This window comes from Lynx canadensis, chromosome E3, assembly GCF_007474595.2.
Source record: "Lynx canadensis isolate LIC74 chromosome E3, mLynCan4.pri.v2, whole genome shotgun sequence".
In the NCBI taxonomy this organism is placed as follows: domain Eukaryota; kingdom Metazoa; phylum Chordata; class Mammalia; order Carnivora; family Felidae; genus Lynx; species Lynx canadensis.
The window spans coordinates 1,520,588-1,533,780 of NC_044318.1; the positions used below are offsets into that span (position 1 = coordinate 1,520,588).

The 13,193-nt window shown below is 69.0% G+C and overlaps 2 protein-coding genes across 2 annotated transcripts; one reads left to right on the forward strand and one right to left on the reverse strand.

Annotated features, from left to right (window-relative positions):
• The first annotated feature begins 4,582 nt into the window (after positions 1-4,582).
• Positions 4,583-5,807, forward strand: PERCC1 (proline and glutamate rich with coiled coil 1). Its single transcript, XM_030301640.1, has one exon. The coding sequence runs from the start codon at positions 4,583-4,585 to the stop codon at positions 5,348-5,350; it is 768 nt and encodes a 255-aa protein (XP_030157500.1). The 3' UTR covers positions 5,351-5,807.
• A 138-nt stretch (positions 5,808-5,945) lies between these two features.
• CCDC154 (coiled-coil domain containing 154) lies at positions 5,946-12,987 on the reverse strand (the record flags this gene model as incomplete). The annotated part of the gene is made up of 16 exons (XM_030301634.1): positions 5,946-6,169; positions 6,265-6,452; positions 6,690-6,776; positions 7,055-7,172; positions 7,440-7,516; positions 7,603-7,722; positions 8,781-8,918; positions 9,001-9,127; positions 9,371-9,495; positions 9,578-9,706; positions 9,786-9,887; positions 11,335-11,458; positions 11,915-12,010; positions 12,289-12,335; positions 12,432-12,621; positions 12,722-12,987. Coding segments are annotated over 16 exons (2,061 nt in total), but the record flags the coding sequence as incomplete, so codon positions are not given.
• Between the last annotated feature and the right edge of the window lie 206 nt (positions 12,988-13,193).

Genomic DNA, 13,193 nt, shown 5'->3' on the forward strand with positions numbered 1-13,193 from the left:
GCCGCTCGGCCTGGCCCTGGCCACCCGACACCAGGGTAGACATGTGTGGGCAGTGATTCTGGGAAAGCGTGTCCACCGACCCAGGCCAGGGTCCCCCCAGACTGTCGCGCCCCAACCCAGCCTTGCCGGTAACGAAAGCAGGAGTTCAGCCTCCACTCGCGGACTCCTGGGTTCATCTTGAACCCAGACTCAGACTCGGGAGCAGCAAGGGTGTGGCTAATTCACGGACACGCCTACTAAGACCTCGGATCTGCTTCTTAAACCCCTCACGCCTGTCCCACACCTTCACCCCCTCAGGCTGTGCCTTGTGGGGCCCTAGCATCGATTGCTGGGACTACCGCGGCTGCGCCCTCCCCGCACTCCAGCCTCCGGCCCAGATGCCCGCCCCGTGCTGTGCTGCCCGGGTTCCTCGTCCCAGACCTTTAACTGCTCCGGTGTCTGCCCTGCTCTAAAATTCTCCCTCTTAGGCTAGGGGTCCTCCGTGGTCTCTGGTCAGGCAGAAATAGAGCACTGAGATAATGCCAGCAGAGAAAGGCAGGGCTGGCATTAGCGGACATCCCCTCGCCAGGCCCCCTGCAGGACCCGAAGCCTCCGTCAAAGCCCCAGCTCCACTGAGCAGGGGCCTGCGCCAGAGGCCAGGATGCAGAAGGAGGCCTGTGGGGTGGAGGGAAACAGGGCCATCAGGAAGGAGTGGGCCCTGGAGCGGGGGGGGGGGTGGGGGGTGGTGACCGTCACGGGCCCGTCCGCACACTGAGATTTGTTCCGGCCACAGAGGGCATGGCTGAGGGCCCAGGCGGCCTGGGCCTCCTGTGGCCGGGAGGAAGGGCCCAGCTCCGCTGCCCGCCAGGAGGCCCTGCACAACACCCAACCCCACTTTCCAGCCCATGCTTCCGGCCGTGAGCGTCCCGTGGTTGCTGAGCCCAGGCAGAGGGGCTCAGAACAGCGCTGGTGACTGGCGTGCTGTCCTGGGGGTCGCAAGTCCAAAACGGCCCCCAATCCAGGTGCCTGCAGGGGAGAGCCGTTTGCTTGCGTTTCCCGGATCCGAGGCCCCTACGTTCCACCTTCAAAGCCGGCAGTGACCCTGCTTCTGTGGTCACGTCTCCCCTTCCAGCCCTGAGCTTCCTCTCTTGTAGGGCCCCCGCGATGACCCTGGACCCACAGGCTCAGCCACAGTCACGTCTGCAGGGTCCCTTTGCCACGTGGAGTGACATGCCCACAGTACCCGGGGATGATGGCGGGGCTGTCCGTGGGGCCAGCCAACCATGGGGGTGCCAGCTCCCTGTGGCCTGGGCCTTTCCAGGCTGTCCTCTCTGCTGGATCCCCTGCGCTTCCCATGGACAGGCCGAGGGAGCTGTGGTCCCACCGGTGCCAAGCAATTGGCTTCACGAAGGAGGCCAGTTCTCTGGTCACAAGGGCTGGGACTTCCCCGAGGGCAGGGCCACGCCTCACCTTGCTCAGAGCCTGGGGCAGGGCGCCCCTGAGGACTGGAGGCTCCACCCGGACGGCACTCCCCTCGGGTCCCCGCGGCCCACCTTGGTCAACCGAGTGCGGTGGGCGCTGGCACCAGCTGACCCCCTTCCCGGGCCCGGGCCCCAGTCCTTCCCGACGAGCTGCAGGGGACACTGGGGCTCCAGTCTGGACACCCGGTGAGCCGCTCCCTGGGGTCCTGGGCTGTCCCAGAGGGCTGCTGCGGGACTGTGCTGGGCCACCCCACAGCAGACTGAGGTCCAAACATAGACTGGACTCACGACACAGACTGCCCGGGGCCTGGCGTCACCCCGGTCAGTGAACACAGGCCGTAGGGAGGCCTGCAGCCTTTCCCTGGCACGCGTAGGGGCCCTGCCTCCGGTGAACCACCTGCTTGTGGGATGTTGGCAGCTCCGTAGGTCTGCCCCTGCCAAGTCACCAGCCTGGCCCGGGGGGATGGCTTCATTTCCCTGAGTCCCCCAGAGCTGCGGGTTCTGACCAGGGGCTCCTGCATTGGGCCCTCCAGGTGCTCGAGAAATGACCGGCGGCAATCACCCACGGCCCCCACTTGCAGGAAAGGCCTGGGTCTGTGCCCACACCCCGTGTGTAACGGGGTGCCACTGGGTGGGATGGGGGCTGTCCCCTGCCTGAAGGGAACAGAGCCTGGAGCGGAGGCCAAGGGCCCGGGGAGGACGGCAGGGCATCGTGACCCTCCCAGGGAGCTGGAAGGGACATTAGGGGCCGGGTGCATGCCGGGGTGGGAGGGGGCCGCTGTCCTGTGCTCAGAACCTGGCTGGCCCACAAGCAGTGCTGGCTTTGAGCCGTGGCGGACGGGACCCTGGAGTCCTCCCAGCAGGCAGTGGGGGGGGGGGTGCTCCAGGGGAGCAAAGCACCCGGCAGAAGCCGCCTCTGGTCCACCGGAACCTCGGAATGGAACCTTACGTGGAAATAGGGTCTTTGCAGATGTTACGAATATGAGGTCAGACTGCAGCCCAGCGGCCCCCGAATCCAACGATGGGCGTCCTTGTAAGAGAGGAACTGGGACGTGGCCCTGTGTGGATGGCGGCAGAGGCTGCCGGGACTCAGTCACCGCCAAGGAGCGCCGCAGCAGATGGTGGGGGAGAAGCGTGGCACAGGTTCCCACCTGGACAACACCCGCAGTTTGGGTGACCGACTACGGGGGGGGCCCCCGGACACTCGGGGAGCACCACACGCAGTCCCCCTGGGGGCCCGCTGATGGTGTAACCCGAGGGGAGGAGCACGCTCCACGGTGGGGGTGCGGTGGGGTGGGCGCCAAGCCCCCCAGAAGAAAGCTTGGCACCAGGGAAAGAGTGGTCATCTCAGCTTGGACCCTGGGGGTGAAGCCCTGTGTCGGGGGTGGGGCAGGGACACGCCTGCAGCTGTGGGACATAGGAGCCGGGGGAGGGGGCCGGGATGTGGGGCCCCCGGGGATCCTGCTGGGGGAGGGATGAGACTGTTCACAGGGCCAGCAAGGCCTGGCGGTTAGAGGGGGCTGAGTGGGGGTTCCAGGGGGGCCCCCGCATGAGGCCACCACGGGGGCTGGTGGTCCCGCAGCTTCCTCTGCCGGCCTGCAGCACCGTTTACCCAGAGAACTGCCCGGGCAGGATGTGCGCTGGAGAAGGGCTACTCCAGAAGTCAAAATAGCATGAAATTTAATTTTCCGCCTATTTGACAAAGCTTGGTCCGGGTCCCAGTCGGTGGCGGAGATAAGGGCCCTCGGCCCCGGGTGTGAGCCAGCTGGGCCTGCGGCAAACACTCCACGGTCCCCGGGCAGGTTGAGGCTCCCCCCGCGGGGCCCTGGTTGCCGGGCGCTAAAGCAAACGGGCTCTATTTGCCCAGTCTGCGATGACAATGCGGTCGCCAAATATTTGCCAGCCCGGCCGGCCTCGGAGCGCAGCTATAAATGCTGGAGCCCAGGTGGAGGCGGGCCCGCCCCGCGGGAGCTGCAGGCCTCCAGGTAGGAGCCCCACCGGGTGGCGGGCGGGATGCGGCCTCGCCCCCCTCCCCGGGAAGGCTGCGGGCCCTTCCCGCCGAGTGGGCTGTGGGGACCACCCACCAGGGGCCACGGAGGTCGGTTGGGGGTGGGGGAGGGCGGCGCTGAGGCACAGGGGTGCGGCTGAAGGAGGAGGAGCCCAAGGAGCCCAAGCTGGGGCCACGGGGACCCCTGGCAGGGAGGAGCCACAGCACAGCATGGCCCCTGCCCTCCCCAGGCCGGCCTGACCCTGAGTGACACCCAGCCTCCCTGGGGTGAGGGTTCTGACCACCCGGGGACCCCCTTCTCCCTCTCCCCACGTCACCCTCCCTTTCTGTGCTTTGCCAGGAGGCAAAAGGGCTCACCACCTGCCTGCCCGCTGCGAGGGCACCACCCCCCGGGGGGGGGGTGACCGCTCCAAAGCTCAGAGTCAACCCCCTTTGGCATCAGGCCAGGGAGGGCCAGCACCTGCCCCCCCCCACCTCCTCAAACTCCCACCCCACACCTTCCCTGCCTCCTGCTGACCTGCTGACCCTGCCAAACCCCAGGTGCCCGGCCAGGGAGCAGACAGATGAAAGCTTGGGACCCATCAGACGGCATGGGAGAAACAGCGCCCAGCTCTGAGCCTCCCCTAAGCCCCCGAGGCCCCCCGAAGCCATAAGGGCTCTGGGCCCTGGACCCAGCAGGCTGGCCGAGGCCGTCAGGCCCAGTTCCCGGGCTCAGTGTGGGCATCTTGGGGGCCCCCCTGCCAGCACCTGGGTAGATGCCACCTCGGCGGGCCTGTCCCATCAAGAGCCAGGGCGATTCCATGCTGGGACCAGGGCTCTGCTCCCCTGGGCTGGCACTCCCCTCGCCTGCCACCTGCCCCATCTCCACGGTCCCAGCAGAGCCACCTCTACACCCCTTAGCTTCCTGTTCCCCACCCCTGCGATGCCCACCGCCCACGGTGCCCACGGTCCCAGGCTCTCTGCGAACCTCACCAGCTTCTGAGCGTGACACCCTCTGTAAGCACCAGTGTGGCTGCAAGGCCTGGGGACCTGACGGTCGACCCGTGCTCTCTCCGCCTCCCTCCCCAGCTGCACCTGCTGCCCCAGAGGCCCCAGAAGCTCGGGCCTTGAGGAGATGGCCGCAGGCGTGATCCGGCCTCTTTGCGACTTCCGGCTGCCCCTGCCCACCCACGGGCCCTTCCTGCCCTCAGACCCGGAGCCCCAAGAGACTTCTGAGGAGGAGGAGGAGGAGGAGGGGGAGGCGGGGGAGGAGGAGCTGGAGGGGGCGGGGCCAGAGGGCCGCAGCCCAGCCCCCCAGGCCTCAGGCTGGGCCCCAGAAGCAGCCCCCCGGGGTCCCAGCAGCCCCGAGAACCCCCTGCAGCTGCTGCACTTCTCCGAGCTCATCAGCGGCGACATCCAGCGGTACTTTGGCCGCAAGGACAGGGGGCAGGACCCGGACACCGGTGACATCCGTGCAGACGGCAGCTCAGCCCAGGGCCTCCGCTGTGCTGACCTGGTGAACCGGGCTCCGCGTGGGCCCCCCGGTGGCGAGGAGGCTATGGAGCCCGGCGTCCTCTCCCCGAGGGGTCCCGAGGGGCAGGCACGCGGGCTGGGGCCCCTGGCCGAGCTCTTTGACTACGGGCTGCGGCAGTACTCAGGGCCCGGGGCCCCGGCCGGCCGCCGGCTACGGCTGGAGCGCAAGTACGGCCACATCGTCCCCATGACCCAGAGGAAGCTGCCGGTCTCCTTCTGGGAGGAGCCGGCGCCCGGCCCCCTGGGCCTGCTCCGCCCCGGCACGCCCGACTTCAGCGACCTGCTGGCCAGCTGGTCTGCGGAGACCGGCCCCGAACTGCCCGGCGGGGGCCCCCAGACCCTGGACGGGGTGCAGCTGGCCGAGGCCTAGCGAGTGGGCCGGGGTCGGGGGTGGGGGGCGGGCCGGAGCAGCAGGCATCTGGACTGTCACTGCTCTCTCGGAGGAGCCCCTGGGGCCCCCAACCATGGTGGCAGCCAGCAGAAGGAGCCAGCTCAGGTCGGGACTTGGCAGGCCCAGGGAGTCGGCCCCCAGCAGAGGCCCCCCGGGCAGGAGTCGCAGCCCCTCAGAGGTCGTGTGCTCAGGGGGTCTACACACTGTGCCTGGCTCTGGGCGAGGCCGTTCACCACCCAGACATCCCCGAGGCCCCAGGTGGGCAGCAAAGGGCAGCTGTTCCCACCACCTGCCCACCCGCCCGGTCCTGGGGCTGCCCCTCCTTGAGGCCCCGAGGCAGGTGGCAGGGCCAGCCACGTGGGAAGAGCGAGGGCCTCCTTGGAGGCGGGAAGAAAGGGCGCTCCCCGAGCGTGGGAGCAAACGCGACATTCGCTCCCCAGATCGGGGCAGGGGGAGCTGCTTCCCGTGCCGGCCACCGCGCGGGCGTGACCCAGGGGACCCCAGACCCGGGCCAGCTGGCCCTCAAGGAGGCCTGCAGTGAGTGGCTGGGGCCCCGGGACGCCACGGCCGTCGGCAGGAAGGCCCAGGAAAGCCCTGGGTGGAGGGCTCACTGGGCTCGCGCTCCTGGGGGAGGGGACTCTGGACTCCGACAGCAACAGGAGCTGGCACGTTTATTTCCGGGAAAGGGACGCGGACGTGAGCGGGCGGGCGGGCTCCTGGCAGAGGGACCTCTCCGAGACCGCGCTCGCCCTCCGCTGCGCCACCCGGCTCGTGAGGACCGCCTTCCACTGCAGCCACCTGCCGGGAGACGCGGCTCACGCCTGCTGACCTCGGGGCCTCCCCGGCACCACCCTGACCCGGAGGGGTCTCCAGAGGGCGGCTTCCCTGCCCACCTCACGGCCTGATACACGCCCCAGCAGTTCATGGGGACCGCCTCTCCGGGGGCCGCGTCCTTGATGAAAAACCGCTGCCTCACCAGGGACCCGAGGACCCTCCTGCTGCCCAGCGTCAGCGCCCACGGGCCCTCCTCACTCCACAGCGGCACGACGCTCTCACGCAGGCTGGCCAACCCCTCCGCGCGCTGTGGACAAGGGCACCGTGAGGAGGGGCCAGCGCGGGAACGCAGGAATCTGGCCACAGGGGGCCCGACAGCAGACGGGATTTATCTCCCTCTGGACAAACCAGGGTCTTATCTACCGGGAAACCCCGCTCAGGCCAGACACGCAGATGGACAGACATGGGGAAGGGCACAAAGTCAGGGGTTGTGCCGGGGAGGGGGGCGGGGGGGCAGGGTCCACGAAGGGGCCACCTCTCTCACCAGCTTGGTTTCTGTATTAAACTTGAGGTTCTGGATGGTCTTGTTGTCTTGGATGCTGTTCTCCAGTTTCATTATTTGGTTCTGAAACTAAACACGGCCCTCGTCTGTTGGGCGGGGCGGACCCTCGGGCCTGAGGCTGGCCCCTACCCCCGTCCCCCCGTCACTCAGGCAGGAGCTGGCCCGTGACATGTGGGATCTGGGGCGCGTCACTCAGTCCAGCGTTCAGCCGGCGCCTGTCACCGTGATTGCTGGCAGCCCAATATCTGGGGACTCTGGACAGGTGTCCCCGCTCAGGGTGTCTTGGTTCTGGGGCCTCCCTGGGGGCCCCTCTGCCGAGTGTGATGGGCACAGGGGCTCAGGGGTACCGTGACCAGCTTGCCCTGGATCTCCGCGATCTTGCGCCCGGGGTTGCCCTCCCTGAGCAGCTGAACAGAGGACAGCAGAGAGGCCAGCTCCTGCCGCACGGCCCCGACCTCGAACTCCCTGTAGGAACAGGAGGGTCTGGGCGGGGGTCCCAGGCCCAGGGCGTGCAGAGGGAAGAGGGCAGGGCGTGAGGGGGCGCCCAGCTTTGCCACCCCTCCAGCGGGAACTGGGGGGACCCCAGGGGGTGACAGAAGGCCAAGTGGAGGATGTGTGTGGGCTGCACCCGGTGGGGCCAAGCGCAGAGCTGGGGAGATGCGGGGGGGCTGCGGGAGTAGGAGACTTGGGGACGCAGCAGGGCCGTTCTGAGGTCAGGAGCTGAGGCCTCACCTGGCCTTGCCCTCGGCCGAGATCTTGAGGTCTGAGTCGCTCTTGTGGAGGACGCACTTGTCGGACACGGCCTCTATCTGCAGCAGAGGCAAGGTAGGCGGGCAGCCGGGGCGGCACAGCGGGGTGGGGGTGGGGGGAGGCGCGGCGCCCGGCCCTCACCCACCTGCCGCGGCAGGCTGTCCACTCGCTCCCGCACCTCCCTCAGGTGCGCCTCAGCCTCCTTCTGACAGCGGACCAGGCCCTCCAGGGATTTCTGCTCTGAGCCTTCCCACTCTCTCTTTGCCTAGGACACGGCGGGGACAGGGAGGGGGGACAGATGGATGGACGGGGCCCCCTGGAGCCAGAGTTGAACCCAGGCAGCAGAGAGCTCCGGAGGGGGCCGACTCTGAGCTCGTCCACCCAGTCCGCACACAGCCACTCTCCAGGGACCCGGGGACCCCGGGCAGGGCCCCCAGGCTGGGCAGAGCCATATCCGGAAGAAGGAGGCCCGGCTTGGCCCCGAGCCCACCAGGAGTCAGTCAGCAAGGGCACAACGGGCAGCCTGCCCACACCTGCAGGGGAGGGGTCTCGGGAGGCCCGGGGGGGCCCCGCCCCATAGCAGAAGGGTGGACATGTGGCCTTGGGAGGCTTGGGGGGCCCCGCCCCATAGCGGAAGCGTGGACGTGTATTCACAGCAGCGCCTTCCGTGGCCAGACCAGGGGGCGGTGCAGTGTCCATCAGCGGAAGAAAAGATAAGCTGGTCACACGCTGTGTGGGAGCATTGATAGGAAACGTCCAGAACAAGCAAATCCGCAGAGGCGGGCGTCAGATCAGCGGTCGCCAGGGGCCTCGGGGTAGGGTAGGGAGTGACCACTAGCCACACCAGGGCTTCCTCTGTGGTGACAGGAAGGATCTACGAGTTATGTGGTGGTTGTCCCACCCCGAATACACGAGCAGCCGCGATCCCCACCCTTTCCAAGGGTGGACGCTAGGGCGTGGGAATTACAGGTCAACGACACTGTTACTAGAAAGAGGAAAAAACCCAAGGGCCAGGCCACCTTGCCGGCCCCTCTGGAATCCGCTTTGTGGTCGGGGCCACCATGGGCCTCGTGGACAGCAGCTGGGCAGGGGCGGGAGGTTTGGGACCGCCTGTCAGGCCTGCTCGCTCGGGCACTGGAGATGGCTGGGGCTGGGTGTGGGGTGCAGGTGACCCCCTCTGCTCCGCGTTCCCCTCTGCCTCTGCTCCGTGCTCCCCTCTGCTCCGTGCTCCCCTCTGCTCTGTGCTCCCCTCTGCTCCGTGCTCCCCTCTGCTCTGTGCTCCCCTCTGCTCCGTGCTCCCCTCTGCTCCTGCTCCGCGCTCACCTCGCTCAGCCGAAGGCTCAGTGTCTGCCCCTGCAGGTCCAGTCTCCAGCTCAGAGCCAGGAAGTGGTCACTCAGGTCCTTCACCTGCGTCTCCAGCTCGGCCAGCGACACCTCCAGGGCCTGGCTCTTCTCTCGTTGCTGCGGGGCGCTGGGCTGAGTGCAGGCACCTGGGGAGGCGGGGGCCCCACGGGGAGACCGACCCGGGCCCCGCGGCCCTCACCAGCTCCAGCGCGCCGTGCACCTCCCGCTGGGCCAGCTCCCCGGCCAGCTGCACGGCTTTCAGGTCCTCCCGCAGGCAGGTGGCCAGCTCCGCCGCCCGGCTCTCCTCCAGGTGCCCCTGGACGTCCCTGGGGGTCGGTGCCCAGACAGACCGCCCCTCAGCCGAGGCTGCCTGCCCGCCGAGGCGCTGGGTCAAGGCGGGGGCCTGGCGGCGGGCTCCAGAACCATCCGGGAGAGCCGGGGAGCAGAGAAGGGTCACAGGGCCCACCAGGACGGGGGCTGTGTACAGTGGGGGCACGCTGAGTCCTCCGTGGGGGGGACGGGAGCCCCCATCAGCGGGGGCGGGGGGAGGAAGGGGTTGGGACACCCACCGGGCCTTCTGCTCGGCCAGGAGGATGCGGCTCAGGGACACCTGGTTCTGCCGTACGAACTTGGTCAGCTGGACCACGGCCCCGTCCAGGCCCCGGCACTGCTCCAGGAGGCGGCGTGCTTCCTGCTGCCGTGCGCAAGTGGCCCTGAGCCCAGGCGCCGGCCGGCCCGGCCCGGCCACCCCCAGCCCCTGCCCCCCTACTGCGCACCTCGTGCTGCCCCTGCAGGGCCCGGACGCGCTCCTCGGCCAGCTCCTGCAGCCCCCGCCACCTGCTGTCCAGCTCCTCCCGCAGGCCGCCCTCCGCCTTGAGCCGGGCGCTCTCCGAGACCTTCATCCTCTGTGGGGAGACCCGCCCCCGCCTGCCGTGAGTGGGGCTGTGGGGGGCCCGGCCCGGCCGCAGGCCCGCGGGCTCCCACCTTCTCCAGGGCCAGGAAGCTCTTCTGCAGGAAGCCGCACAGCTTGGCCTCTCTCTTGAGGAAGCGGAGGCTCATCTCCTCCCCGAGCTTGGTCACCTGGGCCTGCAGGGGGTCGGCGCGGCCGCCATGGGGTCGGGCCTCCCTCCTCGCCACGTCCGCCCGCGGCCCCCCCGCCATCTCGGACTTCTCTGCTTTCTTGCCCAACCGGGCCCATCACAGACGGGGCTCTGGGTCCTGTGTCCCCCACTGCCCCCGAGCCTCGCAGAGCTGGGCCTACCGCACCCTCCTGAGGAAGGCCAGCGCGGCGGGCGGGGGCCCCGTGTTCCCCCCAGAGCGCCAGGCACCAGGGCTGTGAAGGGTCTACAGGGTCCGGAACGCACTTGGTGCTCGTGGTGACCACCAGAGGCCACACCCAGGGAATCGCATCCTGAGCCGGGAGCCTCCGTGCGGGAAGCCGAGTAAGTACGAGCGCGCTCCACGTTCGCACACATCCACACGCATGTGCGCACACAGGGACGTGCGTGCATAGACCGCACACGCACTTCGCCCTTGAGCTCCGGGCTCCTGCCCCCTCCTCCCCGCAGGCAGCTGTGCCCTGGGCCCCGCCAGCCTTGTCCCTGCACATGGGGCGCTCTGGAGCAGGTCAGCACACGGTCTCTGTGAGAGCCCAAGGGTCTGTGCCTCAGTCTGTCCGCTCTGCGGTTACAGCACAAAAGCAGAAGCGGACGACAGTAAATGAGTGGGCTTTGCAGAACCGGGCGGAGGCCACAGGTCGCTGACCGGGCACCGGAGAGTGCTTGGGGAAGACGCGGGCGCTCGGAACCCGCCTGGCACGTCAGGAATCCGAGGGCCAGTGAGTGCCTCCCGGAGCTCCCGGCCGCAGCGGTGGGCAGGGTCTCGATGCAGCCAAGACGCCACCTTCCCGAAGGGCAGAGGGAGGGAGGCCACCGAAGCTGGGCAGCCGAGCTATGTGGGCAGCAGCTGGGAGCACTTGGCCCGCGCAGGCCCTGGTCTCTGTTTGCAGAGCTGAAGAGGCTGGGTCTGGAGATGTGCCTCCCGTGCCCTGCCCTGCCCCCCAGGGTCTCACGCAGCGGGGGCACCTGACCAGCCCAGGGCTGGGACCACACCGGGAGATGGCCGAGGAAGGGGCTTCAGGGCTACGACGTCCTATGTCCTGATTTGGGTGCTGGTCACAGGAGGGGGGGGTGAGGGGCGGGGGCTAAGACAGGGCCACCGAGGTGTCATCTGTGCAGAAGGATGAGCTCAGTCTCAGCGCTTCCCAAATCGGCAGCCGTGGGCCACGTGCGGCTACTGGGCATCCGGAACGTGGCTCGCGTGACCGAGGGACCTAAAATGTCAGCTCGTTTCCACGGACGAAGCCACCTGTGGCTGGTGGCCACCTACCGGACGGGGCAGGACCGTGGGGGGACCACGTGGGCCCGGTCACGTGGGCGGGGAGGACACGGGCTACAGGTGCGGTGGTCTCTTCTGACGGACCCTCCTGGTGGCGGCTCGCCTGGCTGCCCGGGCCCGGCCTCCCTCCTGGTACCTGCGTCTTGGCCGCCTCAAGGTCTGCCCTCTGGCTCGCCTCCTCCTGGCTCTTCTGCAGACCGCTGCAGGCCGCTTCCCGGGACTGTTCCTCCTGCTCCAGCCTCCCGGCCAGCTCGGCCAACCTAGGGCAACGGCGAGGGTCACGGCAGCCCGGCCGGCCAGAGGGCCTGGCTGTGGGGCTACCGTGAACTTTTCGGGGCCTCCGGACGCTGAGAGTCCCTCTCGAGGCCAGGCCTGCATCCGGGGGGGGGGGGGGGGGGGCCCAGGCTGACCTACAGGCCACCTGGGCAAACACAGACAAGGATAAGCCGCTGACTTCCGCGTACCCATGCGGGGACGTGACAGCGGCTTGGATGAGCGTAACTGATGGGGAAGAGAGCGGTAGGGATTCTGGACCTAACTCTCTTTTCCCCACAGAGGGTCCGGGGGGGGGGGGGTCCGAGCCCTCCACCCTGCCGACCAGCAGCGTGGCACCAAGGGCCAGGGGACGCCTTCCCTGCCTCGGTGCCTCCTACCCACGTGATCACACGTGGGAAGTTCAGAGCCGGCCCCCAAGGAGGGAGGCAGGCGGGGCCCACCTGAGGCTGGCCTCCTGCTCGGTGTCCTTCCGCTCAGAGTCCTGGAGCGCCTGCTTCCTCCGGACCTGTGTCAGGGCTTCCCGGACCTCCACCAGCCTGGCACGCAAGAGCCACTCCTGCCTGGGGCCTGCCTGGCCCGCCCTCCTGGCCGCCTTTGGGGTTCAGGTCCCGGCCCAGGGGCCCCGGCAACGGGTCTCCCGCCCTTTCCTCTGCAGGTGCCACGGCCCACGCAAACCCAGACTTCTCGGGCTGGGCCGTGGACACACGCTGCTTACCAGAGCGAGGCGACCAGGACCCCAGGTTCCCGCCCCAGCCGCCGCTTTCCCAGAGCCCCTGACCTCCCCGCTGGGGTCCAGGCCATCGGTGTGGGGTACCTCCTGTCCAGGGCCTGCATCTGGGTCTGGTTCTGGGGGCTAGGAAACTGGAAGGAGGAAGGGCAGGCTGAGCCTCACAGCACGGCCGGCACCCACAGGGGCCGGGGAGCCCCACCCGTGGGTGGGGACGGCGGGCAGCTGACCTCGAGGGCCTCCTTCTCGGGGGCCCGGGCCACCCGCCGTAGGTCCTGCTGGAGCTTCTTCAGCTCCGAGTCCTGGAGTTGCACGCAGGCCCGCAGCCGGAGCGTTTCCCGGAGCAGGCTCAGCATGGCCGGCTCACAGCGGTCCCTGTGTTCCCGCAGGGACACCACCTCGGCCTGCAGGTCGGCCACCCTGGCCAGGGCGAGGAGCAGGCTGAGTCGGGCCGCGTGTGCCGGGGGGGGTGGGGCGGCAGGCAGCGTGGCTCTCCCTCCCCGGCTCCACACGGGCTCACCGCTGCTCCAGCTGCTTCCAGGGCTTAGGGGGATCCTGCTCGGGGACGGACGTGGCAGACGCCAGGTGGCAGGACTCATACCTCTCGGAGATCTCCTCCCGACTCAAGAGCCCGGGGCTGGCCAGCTCCTCCTCCAGGGACAGCCCCAGGTCCCCCAGGGTGATGGTGCTCGCCTGGGAGGGGGGCGAAGCCCCGGATAAGGGGTGGCTAGCGGCCAGCTCTGTGAGAAGGCGACCTCTGGGCCGGCGAAGGCCCCCAGGTGGAGCTCAGGGTAACAGGGACTCAAATCCCTGTCCGCTGAGCTCAGTGTCCACTGCGCTCACCTCCACCCGTCCGGCTGAGTCACCCAGCGCAGCCCCGGCTGGGCTCGGCTCGCGCTGCCCCAGAGAGACCGGAGCCTGAGGACACACGGCACTAGGCAGCAGAAACGGGGCAGTGCTCTGCCTGCCCAGTTCCAGAGGGAGCCCCCGGG